This window comes from Phocoena sinus, chromosome 9 (genome assembly GCF_008692025.1).
Source record: "Phocoena sinus isolate mPhoSin1 chromosome 9, mPhoSin1.pri, whole genome shotgun sequence".
NCBI classification, from domain to species: Eukaryota; Metazoa; Chordata; class Mammalia; order Artiodactyla; family Phocoenidae; genus Phocoena; species Phocoena sinus.
The window spans coordinates 11,091,770-11,110,007 of record NC_045771.1 but is presented as its reverse complement, the minus strand read 5'-3'; the positions used below and the strand labels follow the sequence as shown (position 1 = coordinate 11,110,007).

At 49.5% G+C, this 18,238-nt stretch overlaps 1 protein-coding gene across 3 annotated transcripts in view; it reads left to right on the top strand.

Moving 5' to 3' along the window:
* The window catches only part of ARHGEF5 (Rho guanine nucleotide exchange factor 5), a 28,294-nt gene continuing 10,056 nt past the window's right edge, over positions 1-18,238 (top strand). Inside the window, exons 1-9 of one of the 3 annotated variants that reach the window (XM_032643782.1) lie at positions 1-81; positions 7,280-8,156; positions 8,520-10,370; positions 10,962-11,013; positions 11,437-11,501; positions 11,709-11,962; positions 16,751-16,911; positions 17,438-17,590; positions 17,894-18,023. In XM_032643782.1, coding sequence (XP_032499673.1) covers positions 40-81; positions 7,280-8,156; positions 8,520-10,370; positions 10,962-11,013; positions 11,437-11,501; positions 11,709-11,962; positions 16,751-16,911; positions 17,438-17,590; positions 17,894-18,023 — 3,585 coding nt within the window. In that variant the 5' untranslated portion in view covers positions 1-39. Of the gene's footprint in view, positions 82-369; positions 491-7,279; positions 10,371-10,961; positions 11,014-11,436; positions 11,502-11,708; positions 11,963-16,750; positions 16,912-17,437; positions 17,591-17,893; positions 18,024-18,238 lie in introns of those variants that run through there. The other 2 variants (XM_032643780.1, XM_032643781.1) reach the window with 2 other exon arrangements.

Here is an 18,238-nt window from a genome sequence, read left to right as displayed (position 1 = left end):
CAGAAACTCAGAAGTTCAGAGACACAGACTGGCCAAGAGATGAACATCAACAGGGGAAAGATCGGCATGGGTCCGGCTCAGGTAAAGACCTGAAGAAACACTGGGGAGAAGAAACACCCAGGCAGGTGTGAGAGACCTAGCCGGGCCCAGGAGAGGCCCCGCTCTCCGCTCTCCCAGTCCCACGCCCTCGGGTGGCCCCCGCCGGCCGCTGTCCCGCCAGCCCCGGGCTCCCCTCCCGGCCCGGCCGGCACTTCCCAGCTCTGACGCGGGCGCTCCCTTCACACCAATGAGGCTGCGGCGCGGAGGGGCCCCGGCCCTCCTCCAGGAAGGTGTGTCCCTGGTTTCCTCACCTGAAACTTCCGAAGAGAACCAGATCCCTCCCTCCCGGCCGGGCGGGGCGGCTGGGCGGCCGGGGCCTGCGCTGGGGACTGCCGGCCGGCGCCGGGGACCCGAGGGGACTCGGGCCAGGACAGCATGTGACACTTCCCAGGTGGGTGCCCTCCTCCCCCGCAGCTCCCGTCTCCGGGCGGGCGGCTGTCGAGCCCCGGCGGAGGTCAGGGAGTGGCGGGAAGCGCCGGAATCTAGGCCTTCACCTTGGGGCCAGCCCCGGCTGGGTCCGGGGACGACGCAGGCTCCGGAAAGGGGGGGCTGGGCAGATAGGCAGAGCTCGGGGTGTAGGACCGAGTACCTTGGTCTGGAAGAGGCGGGAAGCTGGACGAAAGGTTCTTGCCTGGAAAAATTTGCTTCCGGCCTGGTCTCCGCCTTGCAAATGGGCACCCTGCCCCTAGGTGTTCCGCGGACCGGTAATGAGAGCTCTTTCTTCTAAGTCTAGGCCCTGGGGAAAGCTAACCCCTATAATAAGGAATAACTGAGATTCCCTTTGTGGACCTACTCCGTCCCTGGAGATGTTTTGTTGTCTCCTGTTTTCTTAACCAGGCCTGGGCCTTCCTTCCCTTATTTTCCTATGAGTTCGCATACAGTGTATGTCTAAGTACATAGCTCTTCCCTGTTAGCCGAGGTGCTTTAACCTGTAAACAACCGCTCCTGCCCTGTCCTCCACCCGGTTTCCCCACGTACGGGGAGTGCTTCCAAAGCTTCGTGTTGATCACAACATTGCATTCAGAACTTGGGGAAGTGGGAAGAGAGCTATTCAGAGTTGGGGTGCTAGAGCACCCTTCTGAGGTCTAGTATTGACCATTATTCATGACCTCCCTCCAGCAAGACTGTCCTAGGCGAGCCCATCCCGGTGGGTGCCCCTGGATTCTCAGATCTCAGCCCCTGCTCTCCTTCCTGGATCTGGGATTCCCAAGACTGAATTGCCCTCCTGTCTCCCAAGGAGTGAGGAGTGAACTCTGGCTGGGACTCTTGACAGACAAGGGAGGGAGAGTGACTTTCTTTTGTAGCTTCTTCCCCATTTGCTCCCGCACTGCAGTCCTGGGTCTTGCATCCTTGGCTACCCCAGAAATCTCAGCTCCTGGCTAAACAGCTCCTAATGTGGCCCTTTGTTCAGACTTCCTGGTTTATCTACACCTGGGCCCCGGCAAAATGGGGGTCATTTGTTAACCAATCTGTGGGCCTGAAACTGGAGCCATGTCCGTTGAGGGGATTCTTGGGGGGCTGGGGAGGGGAAAGGATGTGGGGTGTCAATTCTGAGTGAGACTGTCCAGCAGTGGGAAGGTCTGTCATTGTCTTGGTGGGAAAGAGAGAGAAGTCAGGAGGTGGGGGAAGGAATCCCTCTTATCAAAAGGATACAGTGATTCTAAATATAGTCAAGAGTCTTTATAGATTAGGGGTCCCTAGAGCGTATGGCTGTCCACAACGTGGTCTCTCTGGGGTTGCCTGCGGCTGCACTAAGCGCGGTGTGTGTGGGATAGACAGGAACATGTCATCCATGGTGTCTGGTGTGGTCAGTCACTATGTGGTGTGACAAGAACAGGATCAGTGTTACTCAAGTGTCACTCAAGTGGTGTAAACCCAAACAGATGATTTACAGAATCTGGTGTAGACAGGGGTGAGTCACTCACCATGTCTGTGGAGTAAACAGGAGCTGGTCATGTGTAGTGTCTACAAGGTGGACCAGAACAAGGTGACCGTCAGGGTCTATGTTAAGGACACAGACAGGTCACTCACACTCACACTCACATCTGTGTGGGTGGCACCAGGGCCACAGTTGGGCTTGTGGGGTATATTTCAGCATTGCCACTAGGGATGGTCTGTGTGAACCCATCAGGGCTACAAGGCAGTGGATGATGTGATATTTTCAGACATTAGGGGTAGATAGAGGTGTTTATTACAGCTTTCACTTGGATGATGGGGCTTTCCGAAAATGGGTAGAACACAGGTCTTAGCAGTTAGCGGTCCAGAAAGCTACTCTTATTTTGATGTCTTTGTAGCACTGAGGGCAATAATGTGAAACAGTGAATGGTGGCATCCATCTATGTGGTGATCTTATGTTTGAAATCAAAATGAGAACATTTCTTTCGATTTGGTGGGTATTTTCCTAAAATAGCATATAGGTGATAGAGTGTAAATGCAGAAGTATTGTAACCTCAGGAGTATCTCAGTGATTTGTGGTGTAAGTCAGAATGTTTGAAACTGACACTGCTAGACAATCCAGGAAGCATGGTCCTCAAAAGTACACATGGCACTTGACACTGGATTGAAGAAGAAGCAGTGCAATGGGGGTGGGAGATAAGGAGGAGGGATATCTTGGAAATACGAACTGATGTCTGGTGACTGGAAATGGACAAGAGCTAAGGTACTGGGGGCTCTAAGGGGACTATTGAATTCTGTCACACGCTGTGTCAATGGGGTGACTTGGAGCTTTGTCTTGAAAGAAGTCGCATGTGAACAGGGGCAGCAGATGCAAAAATGACCCTGGTCTGGAGGGAGGCCAGATCACCATGGTGCCATGCTCTGTCTTTGCCTGTGCTCAGGTAAAAATGATTATTCACCCCCAGTGCAGAAGGCGATGAGGAAGTGACTCTTACATAGTGGGAAGTGCAAAACAAATCTCTCTCCTGCTGCCCTTACGTGAGCAAAACCATGTTTTACGGATTTCCTTTAGCTTTGTCACGTTCTAGACTCGTAATGCTTGATTGTCATAGGATTATAGGACGGGACCAAGTGCAGGGACGTGGGGGCTGAGCCGGTGACCACCAGTATTTCCAAAAGGGTAAAGATAATGCTAGAAGTAGTGTCAGTGGGGTTGCAGGAGACAGACACGCATTGTGTCACTAGAGTGGAACTGAAGATGTTCGTGTAGCACATGCTGTCTGTAGATGTAACCTGAATATAGCAGAAATACGCTTGTGTGTTTAGAGGCTGCTCGTTTTGAGGACATGAGAGTGTCTGTGAGTATAGGGCCGGGACAGTACACGTGCCAGGGAGGGGAGGCTACAGGTTTAATCACAAGGTCTCCTTAGGCAGGTGGGAGCCAAGTTTCAGAAAGTGTTTACGGTGAGCAAGTATATTATTTAACATGTGGCTGGGAAAACAGGGTCACGCCACAGCAGCATCGTCTGTAGTGATGATAGTGTTTTGTACTTAGGGCTGGATGTAGGGGCCACATCACACACTGTGTCAATTAACTGGAAAAAGACGTAAAAGCCCTTCTACACATTCCGCTTGTGTTAGGGCCCTTTACCCCATAGAGATGGGTATCTGTGTCTATGTGGTGACCAGGAGCTTGTCACGTACTACAGCTGCAGGGTGGCTAGGGAAGTACCCATGTGGTGATGTCATGCTCTCCTGCGTAGAACCTGCAAGAGTGGTTTATCTTTATTTTATTTATTTATTTGTATTTATTTTGGCTGTGTTGGGTCTTCCGTGCTGCGCACAGGCTTTCTCCAGTTGCGGTGAGCAGGGGCCACCCTTTGCTGCGGTGCACAGGCTTCTCATTGCAGGGGCTACTCTTGTTGTGGAGCACGGGCTCTAGGTGTGTAGGCTTCAGTAGTTGCGGCATGTGGGCTTCAGTAGTTGTGGCACGTGAGCTCAGTAGTTGTGGCTCCTGGGCTGTAGAGGCCAGGCTCAGCAGTTGCTCTGCAGCACATGGGATCCTCCTGGACCAAGGCTCAAACCCATGTCCCCTGTACTGGCAGGCGGACTCCCAACTACTGCACCACCAGGGAAGTCCCTGCAAGGGTGGTTTAGTGTGTGTGTGTATGTATGTATGTTTATGCAAGTGTGTATGCAGGCATTTGGGGCAGTGGGTTTCTGCTTTAAGCCTAGACCAGACAGGAAAGGTGTGAGTCCAGGTGCAGCTGTGAGTTCTATAAGCCCCCAGGGTCTTCTCTGTACTAGTGACCGGCCAGCTTTCTAACAGCTGGACTTCTGGTTGCTTATGGTAGACCGAAGTGAGAAGGCCCTGGTTTGAGTTCACCTGTACATTTGCTTAGGAAACTTGAGCAAGTGTGTAGGTTATCTGAGTTCAGTTTCCTCATCTGTAAATTAGGCGAAGTTTTCTATGTGTCTCTAAAAGTCCTTCCAGCTCAGAAATCCTGTATTTCTCTCCTACACTTTCTCTCTTTCTCTCTCTCCAACAATACTTACAATCCCTGACATTTCTATTACCATCAGTGTTAACAATGCACTTTTAAATTTTTTACGTTGTCGTGTTTAATCTTTATTAGAAGCCCTTGGAAAGTGAGTGTATTATCCCCTTTCTAAAGGTAAGAAAATGAATATTCAAGTAAATTACATGATTTCTACAACGGTGTGAAAATTATCAGGATGCAAGAAAAAGTAGAACTAAAAGTTGGACAACACTCTTTTAACTCTGTTCTTCCTTTCTTCATTTATCCATGCAGTGAATCTTTGTTGAGGGGCAGGTAAGCCCCAGGCAGAGGGAATTGAGCAGTTAAATATGGCAGTGTCTGTGTTCTCGTGAAGTTCGTGGTTTAACCTAGAAAACAGACACTAAATTTGTAACTACAAGTGCAATGAGTTTGAGAAGAAGTAAAGGGTCCTCTGAGCAGGAGAGTAGGATTCCAAGTAGAGAAGCAGCACATGTGAAGGCCTACAGGTGAGAGAGGGAGGTGCGCCGAGGGGACTGAAAACCGACAGGTGTTGACAGGTGATGAGTCTGCTGGAGAGGAAGGCGGAGGCCAGGTTGTGGAGGGCATGTAACCCACAATGGATGTTTGGGTTTCATCCCAACGGCAGCAGGAGGCTACTGAAGAATTGACTTTTAAGGATCACTCAGGTGCTGGCGCGAGAATGCCTTGGAAATAGGGGAAGAGAAGCCGTGTGGAGGCCAGCGGCCAGCTGTGCCCCACGTGCAGTGGCCCGGGTACGAAAGGGCAGCAGGGTGGACCAGGCTGTAGCAGCGGAGACGGAGAGAAGTGGACAGACTTGAGGGATACTCAGGAGGCGGGGTCCATAGGACTTGGTGACTGATTAGATATGGGGAATGCGGGCCAGGAGGGAAATAAGAATTTTATTCTGTGATGGAAAAATATTTATTGAGTGCTTAGTATGGGCCAGGTATTGTGTATTAGCTGTAGACAGTTGAGCAAGACAGATATCGTTCTTGATCTCGTGAAGCTTACCGCCTCTTCTTTGAGATAGATGGTAAATCAAAATACGCACGTAACTATATAATTATAATTGTATAAATGCTACAAAGGAGAAGTAAAGAGAACTCTGGTTGATAAGTGCTACAAAGAGGAGCACAGTAACCCAGGTAGAGGATTGGGGAACACTTAAGGGGTTACATCAGGAAAATGTCTCACAAATAACAAGAAAGAGTACTTCTAATGTCAATTTTGCATCCAGTGTAGTGTCATGCTGGCAAGAACCACCAAAATAAGCATCCCTAGAGTCTTGTTTGGAGTTAACAAGTTAAGGTTGTAGGAGAGATGGGCAGAGTGGTGCTACTGAAGCCCAGCTAGAGGTAGGTGAGATGCGAGGATGTGAAGACTGCAGATGTGAAGAATTCCACTTACACACTGGAAAGACGAGAAAGACATGAACATGCTTAAATTCTGGTGGGATGCTTCCATCAAAGAAGGTGAAGGTATGAAAGAATGAGATGATCCATGGCATCAGGTCCTGAAAAGGCAGGCTAAAGAAGATGGCACTCAGAGAGGAGGGATGCTTTTGCATTGTCAGAGGGGGAAGGTGGACACGGTGAAGTGCGGGTCTCTCTGAATTGCAAGAAACTGAAGCAGTTCCTCTCCGCTGGTTTGTAAATTCTTTGCAAGGTGAGAAAGAGAGGTGGAAGGTCAGTAACGTGGGCAGTGATGAGAAGAGTTCACATGGTTGGTGGAGAGAAGGGGAGAGTAAGATAGTGAGGGGTACACAGTTTGATGGCCCTCATTGAAGTAGGTACCCATTGTATCTGCTCTGGTTCTCATCTAGTAAGTCTAGTTATCATTCCACTTTCCAACAGCTGCCTCTGTAACTGAAAAACAATTTTTTTGTTAATTAGTTACAGGCTCTGCCAGACACTGTGGAAAATAAGATGAGTGAAATCCAGACCCTCTGTAAAGGAGATTACACGACGCTGTAGTACCTCAGATGCTGGCCGTAATGGCCAGACCTGTTTTTTTTTTTTTTTTTTTTGCGGTATGCGGGCCTCTCACTGTTGTGGCCTCTCCCGTTGCGGAGCACAGGCTCCGGACGCGCAGGCTCAGCGGCCATGGCTCAGGGACCCAGCCGCTCCGCGGCATGTGGGATCTTCCCGGACTGGAGCACGAACCCGTGTCCCCTGCATCGGCAGGCGGACTCTCAACCACTGCGCCACCAGGGAAGCCCCAGACCTGTTTTAATCCCCTCTGCAGCTTAGGTGGAGGATCCCCCTCCGGATGCTGCTTCTCTGGACTCTTAGATCTAGGGTGTGTCACTCACAGTGTCTGGGAGTTATATGGAACTGAGTCACTCTTGGTGCCCAGAGAGTAGACGGGGAGACACTGCGACATAATACAATCTAGAGGGTAATGACCACTGGGAATGCTTGGTACCCTTTGACAACGGTCTTGTGCCCTAATGTAATTGTTTATCATCTGTCTCTCCCACGAGGCTGCAGGCTCCACGAGGACACAGTCTTTGTTTGCCTTGTTCACTACTGAGAGGGTCACTTGGTAAATATTTATTAGAGGAATAAATCAGTGACAAGTTTTATACAGGCTATTGCTTATTTTGTGAAGTACTTTTTGTCTCAAAGAATGACAGTAAGTGGCACCACAGAAATCATCACACACTTGTTCTTTATGGTCTGTCCCTCTGATAAATAAAAGCAGAAGAGGGGATGGAAAGTTTGTCTCTTATTCCTCTTTAGGATTCAGCCCTGATGGAAGCTGAGGGGCCCCAACACGGAGCGGCGACCCCCATTCCTGCCAGAGTGGAATTCAGTATTATCCTGGCAGCTCCCATGAGAAGCAGGCAGACCCCTGCCTTGGAAGCTGAAGCTGAAGAGGGCGAGGATCCACCCTATCAGGGGGCAGAGAGACACGGACTCTTGGAGACCCAGCAGAGACGTGTCAGGGATGTGAATGATTGTGCAACTGAGGACATGACCTCTTTTCCCATCGAAGCCTCTGCAGATGTGGAGACCGACCAGGAAAGCCTGATGGCTGAGGCCTGTGAATCTCCAGAGCATCAGGAGGCAGGGCCCCAGTGCCCAGCGGATAGACAGGCGAGGCCGCCAGCTCCGCCAGAGCTCTGGGCCTGCCCCGGCCAGGGTGGATATCTAGACACGGCCTCAATATCCGAACTGGGTAGCAGCGTGGAGGTGGAATTTAAACCAGAGCTCACTTCTTTGATATTGGAAACCGGACAAGCCGAAGGAGAGGAGGAAACTTCCCCAGACGCCTCTGCCCAGACCAGATGTGGGCCTTGCTGTGAAGAGTACCCTGCGGAGACCAACCAGCCACAGGACTCAGAAAGTGGACCTACCAGGCGGGAAAGTCCAGAGAGAGAAGGGGCCGCGTGTCTCCAGAAGGCCGAGGAGCTGGAGAGACGAGGACTTCAGGGGGAGGGAACTCTGCGGGAGGATGTTTGCTCTGATGGGCTTTCCGGGGAGCAGATGGGAGAGCAGGTTAGCGGAACAGAGGAAGAACAGAGACAAAACCAGCGGCGGATTCAAGACGATGTGATGCTTGCAGAACGAGGAGAAAGCAAGGGCCATAGTGGGGAACTGGGAGGTCTGAGTTCTGGTGAGTGGCACTGGAGGTCTCACGGCCACAGGGATCTAGAACAAGGGGAACAGGAGAGCGGGGAGCTGACGGGGCCAGAGGAGAGGAAGGTGGATGCTCAGTACGAGGAGAATGAAAGCTTAGCGGGGAAATCAGTGAAAGTCGCTGGGAAGCAAGAAGATCAGGGTCTACAGGGGAAAGCGATGCCAGTAGAGGGGCAGGAGGAGAAGGCAGGGTCGAGCGAGGACGTGGGCAGTGGGTGTGGGGACACCCTGGGGGCAGGGGGAGAAGAGAGGCACACAGAGGAAGGAGGAGAGCGTGATGTTCTTGCCACACTGGCTCTGGTAGCCCCTGAGGTCTCTTCTCCCCATGACTTGCTTCCAGATGCCTGTTGTCCCACAGCCAGGATCCCCGGGACTCAGACAGAGCCTAGGGCTGAGGAACCGTCCCCTGTAGCTCTGACTCCTGCCCTGGAGCTAGTAGGATGGTCCCAGCAGCTCATTTCTTTACCTCATTCCTTTCCTGCCGCGGAGTCGCCTGACCGAGAAACAGCTCAGTACAACCAGCGAGTGGGCTCTGAGCTGGAGAAGGGGACAGCATCCAGCCGGGGAGAAGAGGGGGTCTCTGTGACCCCTCCAAGGACAGCGGCGTCAGCCCCTCCCAGCCCTCCTGAAGTCTCCCCCGGCATGACTGCCTCATCCTCTGCGGGCCCCCAAGTCGCCTTCTCCAGGAGGGAGCCCTGGGTTGCTGCATGTTCTCCAGAAACGTCCGGAGCCTCTCGACCCACCGACAGCCCATCTCCCTGTGGGGCTTCTGAGAGCTCTGCAGCTGCCCTCCACGGCTTCCCCTCAGCAGGCCAGGCCAGCCCTCAGGGTCCCCCAGGCAACCACACTGGGGTGGCCCAGCACCGGCGGGGCCACTCCTTCCCGGGCTCTCACGGGACAGAACCGACTCCGGACCTGGCGGGAGTATCACTCTCCTTCTCCCACTCAGAGTTGCCCCAGAGACGCCCCAAAGCTGCCATCTATGGCTCTGTGATCCCAAGAAGGGGCAGGAAAGGCGGAAGGGACTGTGCCATCATTCCCGGATCCTCAAGTTCACTACCCGCTCCAGGGCAGGACTCTCAAGAATTGGCCTCAAACCCAGCAAGGCCTGGCAGCCCCCAAAGCAGTCGGCCGTGGGCCTCCACACATCCCTCGGCGTTTGCCCCAGGATCTCCTGCCCATGGCCCTTCCCCACCCACTGTCTCCGTAGATGAGAGGACCCGTGAGCCTCCACCCCCTCCTGCCCCAGAGAAGAGGCGCGTCCGCTCTATGGTGGAGGGAGACGGCCATCGCTCTGTCGTGGTCCCCACGCAGAGACGGTATAGCCATCCTCCCCTGGCCCTAGGTTTAGGGCTGCACGGCCACCCCAAAGGCCCACTGCCCCGAGTTCCTGACCCCCTTGTGGCAAGGCAGCACCGACCCCTGCCCTCTACCCCGGACACCCCCGACCATACTCAGACCTCTTTCTCTCCCAAGAAAAGATACAACAAGCCATTACCCCCAACTCCCGATTTGTCTCAGCCACACCCTTCTCCTGTTTCTTCTTCGAGGAGCTCCAGGATCTACAGGCCTCTCCCCCTGATCCCTGTTGTGAACCCTCCTACTGAACCACCACCGTTACCCCCAAAGTCCAGGGAGAGGAGCAGGCTCACCCAGGGGGGACTCGGAGATTCAGGGGGTCAGGCCAGGACCAGGCCAGTTTGTCAAGAGTGGACCATCTCCCCTCCCCATTCTGCGGGACGTGTCTCCTGGCCTCCGGCCACGGGCAGATCGACAGACTCTTCGCCTCCCGCCAGTAGGAGTAAGAGTGAAGTGCCCCCTGGCATGGCTTTCAGTAACATGACAGCTCTTGTAAGTCCCGCTTTCCTGACCACCCCCTGGACTCTGGAGGTCCAGGGACCCACCTCGGAAGAGCCTGAGGTCCCTGCCAGAAGATCTTTCAGAAGGATCTTCCCCCAGGAAGGAGCCAATGGCCTGAGGAGGTCGGATCTAGGCCGAACAAGGCAGCCAGAGAAGCCCAGCCATCCCCATCTGGAGAAGGCGTCCAGCTGGCCTCACAGACGGGACTCAGGGAGACCAGCGGAGGGCAGCAGTGGACAGGTGGGGGTCCCTAGTGAGGGGTCGAGTAAGCACAAGGACTGGCACCGGCAGGGCCTGCGCAGACCCTCCATCCTACCCGAGGGCCCTTCAGGTGAGTGAGGGGCAAGGACCGCGGTGACATTCGTGTCAGGCCGAGCTCTCTCCAGCCCTTCCTTCCTCACCCGCCTCCTGTCCCCCAGCCTCCTGCTGGCTTCGCTCACCCACCTACACAGCCCCAATGCAGAGGAAAGTCCTTGAGACCCTCTCTGAGCTCACGGCGCTGCCCTTTCTTCTCCTTCCCCTCTGTCTCCATCCATCACCCAACCATGGTGTGCTTTTATTGTGTATCTCTTTTCCCCAAGATTGTTCTGAACCTCCCCCCGCCCCACTCCGCCTCTACTTTCCAGTTACAGAGACCTGCTTGATGTCCTTCCAGTAGAAGAGAAGGCATCTTCTACTTGTCCAGTTCATGTTCTGACACAAGGGGCGGGGACAGACCTGGTACTGTTGTCCTCAGATGCTTTCGACTTCGGCACTGTCCTCTCTCACAGGTTCCCAGTTGAGCCCTTTTACCCACCTACCACCCCCCCACGCCCCACACCGATGCCTGCATCTCCCACTCTAGATCTTATGTTCTTTGGCTCTCTCTGAATGCCCCTTCTGAAGTCCCAGTTACTTTACCCATTTCCATTTTCCGACACAGGAGGTCCAGCCGTGGAAAAATCCCCTAGCCTTTCAGATGCCATTGTTTTTCGGTGAGTCACCCTCTGTCCTAATGGATACGGTTTTACCCTTTTTTCTTAGGATACTGAGATTTTCGTTAGTTGACAAAGGTTCTGGGACCCTGTCTTTTCCAGGGTTAAGGAGGGGAAGAGACAGACCCCAGGTTTCCAGGGTGTAGGGAGACTTTTTATCTATCTGCTTCCGTCAACTCAGTCCAAATCTCCCATCCCTATATAGGCCATGTGGCCCCATGAACTGAACCCCACCCCCGTAAAAAAAAGCTTGACATCCAAAGAAGCTTCAAACTACCCAAAAGTGGGTCAGGCTACAACTTGCCTCTCCAGGGGATTTGGCCCTGACATTCAGTGGTTAGAGGCTGTCTTATCCGTAGTCACCTGGGGCTTCTCCATGTCTGAAGGCCAGCAAGCACCACGGAGCCCTTCTTGACTCCACAGGGAGAAAAAGCCAAAGGAGGTGATGGGAGGCTTTTCAAGACGTTGCTCCAAGCTCATCAATTCCTGTGAGTACCTTGAAACAGAACTGTGGACCCACATGAGTGTTCTGCCCAAGACTGGAGAGGGGTTCCTGGCTATCAGCCGTGGGGCGGGGATATCTGTAGGGAGAGAGAGATGCCAGGAGAGCCAGAAGCTTGGTGGCTTCTGTTTGTGTGCCTCAACTCCGCAGCCCCCTAATTCTCTCCCTCTGCCGTGCTTCTTCACCCCTGCAGCTCAGCTGCTTTACCAGGAGTACAGCGATGTGTTTCTGAACAAGGAGATCCAGAGCCAGCAGCGGCTGGACAGCCTGACAGAGGCACCGGGGCCCGCCTCCCCCCAGCAGCCCCGAAAGGCCTTGGTGTCCTCGGAGTCCTACCTGAAACGCCTCTCCATGGCCTCCAGCGGCTCCCTCTGGCAGGAAATCCCCGTGGTGCGTAACAGCACTGTGCTGCTCTCCATGACCCACGAAGACCAAAAACTCCAGGAGGTACCGAGCAGGGCGAGGTGGGGCAGGGGAAGGGGCTACGGGAGGGGAAGCAAGGCGCTCTCGTCCTTGTCTCCTACTCCCCTTCGCCACCACGAGCGGGCTGTCCCTACCACGTACTCCCCCCACACACGTGCACCCCGTGACAGTGAGTCATCCCCCTTGAATTGCTTTCTGAATGTCACCGCGCTCCCTCCTCTCTACCTCCTCATGCCATTGCTCATTAACTCCTCCCTGTTATTGGTTTGAGCTCGTACAAAGTGACCATGCCCCTGAGTTTGTTGGGAGGAGTGTGGAGTTAATCTAGTTAATCTAGTTAGTCTAGCTTCAGGCTAGACGATAATTTCCTTCTTCAACCAGGGTTTCAGTCTGCACCAAAGTTTTCCTCTTCAACCAAGGAGCATGCAGGGGCTTTTTGTTGGGTCCCTCGAAGAGTGGCCCTTGCAGCTGTCCTGTGATTTTGGTCTTCTAGAGGCTTTTGAATGACCATCAGTCTCTGCTTGGTCCTTACTTCCAACAGCAAGACCATAGGAAAGGCTGTTGGTCTGACGTTAAGTTACTACCATTAATATGTTTTACGTGGAGAGCTTATCTTAATAATCAATCTGAAATATGGGTTAAAACCTTTCTTCCTGGGAAGACAATAGGGCACAATGGAAAGGCATTATGGAGCAATGTTTAAGTATTTATTTTAGGTTCTGGCTTAAATAACCTGGTTGGGAAGCCCACTTTAATATTTGCTAGCTATTTAACTTTGGCCAAATTACTTGATCTTTCTAAGTTTCTGTTTCCTCATTTGTAAAACTGGGTTGCAAAGAGCTACTGGGAGAATCAAAAAAAAAGGTAAGTTCCTGTTCACAGCAGTACTATTTATAATAGCCAAGACATGGAAGCAACCTAACTGTCCATCAACAGATGAATGGCTAAAGAAGATGTGGTATATGTATACAAACAGACTCACCGACATAGAAAACAAATTTATGGTTGCCCGGGGTGGGAGGGAGGATAAATTAGGAGCTCGTGATTAACAGATGCATATTACTATATATAAAATAGATAAACAACAAGGACCTACTGTATAGTACAGGGAACTATATTCAATATCTTGTAATAACCTATAATGGAAAAGAATCTGTAAAAGAATATATATATATATATGTGTGTGTGTATGCGTATATATGTGTATATACCTGTATGTGCATGTATATATATATATGTACAACTAAATCACTGCTGTACACTTGAAATGCTGTAAATCAACTACACTTCAATTAAAAAAAATTTTAAAAAAGATAAGTTCCTAGTACATAGTAATCAATCAAAAAATGTCTACCACTTTATTTTTTTTTACTGAAGTATAATTGATTTACAATACTATATTAGTTTCAGATGTGGAACATAGTGGTTCAATATTTTTGGATTTTTTATTTAAAGTTATTATAAAATAATGGCTATATTTCCTTGTACTGTACAGTGTATCCTGGTTACTTATTTATTTTATACATAGTAGTTTGTACCTCTTAATCCCATACCCCTGTCTTGCCCCTCCCCTCTTCTCTGTCCCCACTGGTGACCCTAGTTTGTTCTTATATCTGCGAGTCTGTTTCTGTTTTGTTATATACATTTGTTTGTTTTATTTTTAGATTCCACATACAAGTGATAACATAGAATATTTGTCTTTCTCTTTCTGACTTATTTCACTAAGCATAATACTCTCTAGGTCCATCCATGTTGTTGAAAATGGCATAATTTCATTATTTTTGTGGCCAAGTAACATTCCAGTGTGTGTATATATATATATATGTATATACCACATCTTCTTTATCCATTCGTCTGTTGATGGATGCTTAGGTTGCTTCAATATCTTGGCTCTTGTAAATAATGCTTCAGTATCTTGGCTCTCGTAAATAATGCTGGTATGAACGTTGGGGTGCATGAGTCTTTTTGAATTAGTGTTTTCATTTTCTTTGATATATACCCAGGGGTGGAATTCCTGAATCATATGGAAGTTCTATTTTTATTTTTTTGAGGAACTGCCATACTGTTTTCCATAGTGGCTACACTAATTTATAATCCCACCAATGGTGTACTAGGGTTCCCTTTTCTTTCTCCACATCCTTGCCAGTATTTGTTATTTGTAGACCTTTGATGATAGCCATTTTGCCAGGTGTGAGGTGATATCTTATTATAGTTTCGATTTCCATATCTCTGATGATTAGCAATGTTGAGCATTTTTTCATGTGCCTGTTTGCTATCTTTATATCTTCTTTGGAAAAATGTCTATTCAGTTCTTCTGTCCATTTTTTAATCAGGTTGTTTGCTTTTTTGATATTGAGTTTTATGAGCTGTTTATATACTTTAGGTATTAAACCATTATCAGTCATATCATTTGCAATAGGTTGTCTTTTTGTCAGTGGTTTCTTTTGCTATGCAAAATCTTTTAAGTTTAATTAAGTCCCATTTTTAAAAGTTTTGCCTTTATTTATTTTGCCTTAGGAGATGGATCAAAAAAAATACTGCTACAGTTTATGTCAAAGAGTGTTCCGCCTATGTTTTCTAGGAGTTTTATGGTTTCTGGTCTTACATTTAGGCCTTTAAGTCATTTTGAGTTGATATTTAATGCAATCCCTATCAAAATACCCATTATATTTTTCATAGAACTAGAACAAATAACCCTAACATTTATACAGAACCACAAAAGACCCCAAATTGCAAAGGAATCTTGAGGAAAAAAAACAAAGCTGGAGGTATCATGCTCCCTATTTCAGACTATACTACGAAGTTACACTAATCAAAATGGTATGGTATTGGCACAAAAACAGACACATAGATCAATGTAACAGAGTAGAGAGCCCAGAAATAAACGCACAAACTTATGGTCCATTAATCTGTGACACAGGAGGAAAGCATATACAATGGAGAAAAGATAGTCTCTTCATAAGTGTGGGAAAACTGGACAGCTACTTGTAAAATAATGAGATTAGAACATTTCCTAACACTGTATACAAAACATTTACTACTTTCATTTCAAATCAGGCTGACCTGGGTTTAAATCCTGGATCACCATTTACTAGCTGTGTAACATTAAGCAAGGTATATAACTTCACTAAATCTCAGTTTACTCATCTAAAAATCAAGGATAATAATGACTACTTTTCAGGGTTGCTGTGTGGTTTAAATGAAACAACACCTATTTAGCTTTTAGCATGGTATCTGGTATATAGTTTGATACACACATTAGTGCCATATCCTCCCTCTTTCAGAAGTGGGAAGGAGTAAAATTTTGGCCGTAAGGACTTATGGATAAACAGTGCTTTTACCAAGCCAAACAGGTATACATTTTTAGGTTTTTTGAAGCTCACACTTGGGGGCCTTGTGCTGACCTCAACTTTTAAAGCATATGGAAGATATTTAGAAAATCACTGGTCTGCCCATATTTATGGACCAAACAGTGGGCAGATGATTTGAACCCTAGCTCTCTTTCACCAACTCCAGAATTCAAGGAAGTCCACCAGGGCTCCTAGGCCAGCCCTGGTCTCACACTTCTGAGAAGAAAAGCCTCTATACTTATACACATATGTTCCTTTCCTGAATTAGCACTTCTGGGAAAAAGTGCTTCACTGACTCCATTTCTTTTGACTGTCATAACATCTTTGTGAGGAGGGCGTCACTATATCTATACAGATAAGAAAACTGAGGTTCAGAGAGGGTACATGAGCCACCCAAAGTGATATACTCAGTGAATGTTAGAGCCGGGACGCCAATGAACCTTCAGTGTCCTGGTTCAGTGTTGTCGTGTGTGAGCGGCCTCCAGCCGTGTCATTAGTTATCCAAGTCACCACCACGGTGTGTGTGTGTGTGTTCTTTCTCTTTCCTGTCCATGCATCTGTCTTGAAGCTGCATACTTGAATGAAGAATAGAGAGCAGGGCTGTGAGTCACTGTGTCTCCTGCTGGAACTTCCCAATAACTGGGCTGTTTCCATTAAACCACAATTGCGCCATCTCCTTCTCAAACATCCTGCTTCCTTCCATTGCTCCTCAAACCTCAAATTACCTTCATCCCCTAAATCTGTTCCTCTTCCAGTGTTCTCTAGTTCAGTAAGGAACTCTGTCACTCACCCAGTTAAACTCAAAAACTGAGGCATTAGCTTTGACTCTTCCTGTTCTTTCAGCCCCTATTTCTAGCAAATAAACAAGCCCTTCCAAATCTCTCTCCTATATAATTATGAAATTGACTTACCTCTCCCCATCCCCATGGCTATTTAGACTTTCGTCTCTCCTCTGGAATTACTGTGACGCTTCCCTAACATGGCTCTCTTGCCCCCCTCTAATCTTTTCTTCATACTGTGCTCAGAAATATCTTTATACAGTAGGAAACAAATTAGATCAAGTTAGTCCCATACATAAAGCCTCTTTTCATTTCCCCACTGTCTTAAGTCTAAGCTATTTTACCTTCTTTACATAATCCTCCAGACCTCCTCTCTGCCTCTCCAGCTTCATCTCCGACCACTACTTTGGTACCCTTGGTTCCAAGGATACTCAGTTTATTTGAGTTTCTTGAAAGCATCTTTTTCTCTTCCACCTTTGAGGGTTTGCACATGTTTTTCCCTCAGCTTCAAAGGTTCTTTCTCTCTCCTCCCTGATATCGGGTTGGACTCTGGTGTTGACTGTGAGCTCTAAAAGGATCCGTCTTGTTAACCGCTCTACCCCTGAAATATTACACAGTGGCTAACATACGCCAGGGATTCAATAAATGTTTTTAATTAGTCTTCCTCCTCCCTAATCTCCAAGGCCAAATTTGAGCTGATTGTGTCAGAGGCCTCCTACCTGCGCAGTCTACATATAGCCGTGGATCATTTCCAACATTCAGAGCAGCTCCGGGCCACCCTTTCCAACCAGCATCATCAATGGCTCTTCTCTCGTTTACAGGATGTGCGTGACGTCAGCACCATGTGAGTTTCCCCTTCTCCCAAATACCACTCACTCAGCCTCACTCTCTTTAGTCTGTAAACCTCTCATTGGCTTTTTCCTTTTTCAGAACCCTCTCATTGCTCCCTCCATGATTCCCAGCGGCTACAGGGATAGAGAGAGCAAAGAGAGGAGAATGTGAGTGGGTGGTTGGGAACAGTAATGGGTAAACGAATGAGAAAGGCTTCCCGGGTTGAGGTTTTGCGTGTGCTGTGGGCATGCAGAGCATTGGAGATGACGTGGGAAACATCTGAAGATCAGAAAACCAGAACAGGATGAAAAGAAGAACAAGAAATGGGATATTAGGACCAGAGAGTTAGATCAGAGGCAAATGAACGGCAGCCTCGGAGAGAACTCTAGTGCATGGCAAGCAACACAGAGCTAAGGACAGTCAATAGAAGTTATTGACTAATGGAGGGAAGAAGTAACAAGCTCAAGCTATAGCAGGGGTCAGCCGACTCCTCACTTGAGACCCACAAGTCTGATGAGACTTGTTTTAATCCTGTACAGGTTCCTTTCAGACCTGGAAGAGAACTTTGAGGGCAACATCTTCACCTTCCAAGTGTGTGATGTGGTTCTGAGCCATGCCCCCAACTTCCGCCGGGTCTACCTGCCTTATGTCACCAACCAGACCTACCAGGAACGCACCTTCCAAAGTCTGCTGTGAGACCTGATCCCCATCCCATCCCCACGTGGGCCCTGCAGTGACCTTGCACCAGACCCCCAATACCCAGCCCAGAGGGCTACCCCGAGAGCACATGTTCTTGTGCCTTCTCTGTGATCTCAAGCCCCACCCCGCTTCCAGATCAGACGCCCTCAGCCATCACATCTGGAGCTCCTGTACATTGGACCCCACCATTCTTTCCCGACCTACAGGCGTTCCACCGAGCCCCCACTCCCCACGCCTTCACTGTGCCCCACAATACTCACCAACCCCCCCTCACCCAAGGCTCCCTGCCCACACAGGACTAGCAACAGCAGTTTCCGAGAGGTCCTGGAGAAGCTGGAGAGTGACCCCATCTGCCAACGCCTTTCCCTCAAGTCCTTTCTCATTCTGCCCTTCCAGCGCATCACCCGTCTGAAGCTGCTGCTCCAGGTAGAGCAGATCCCACCTCAGCCCACCCCCTTAATCCAAAGGACTATCCTTTCTCCTGCCACTCTCCCACCCCCTGTGGACAGTGTGAGCAGTCTCCCGTATCACCACCCCCACTCTCCTTTCTCAGAAATATTTGCTGCTAAACTTTTGTTCCTGAACTTCTCCATTCACCCACCCTCAATCGCCTCTTCCTGTTTGCCCATCCCTTCTTTCCA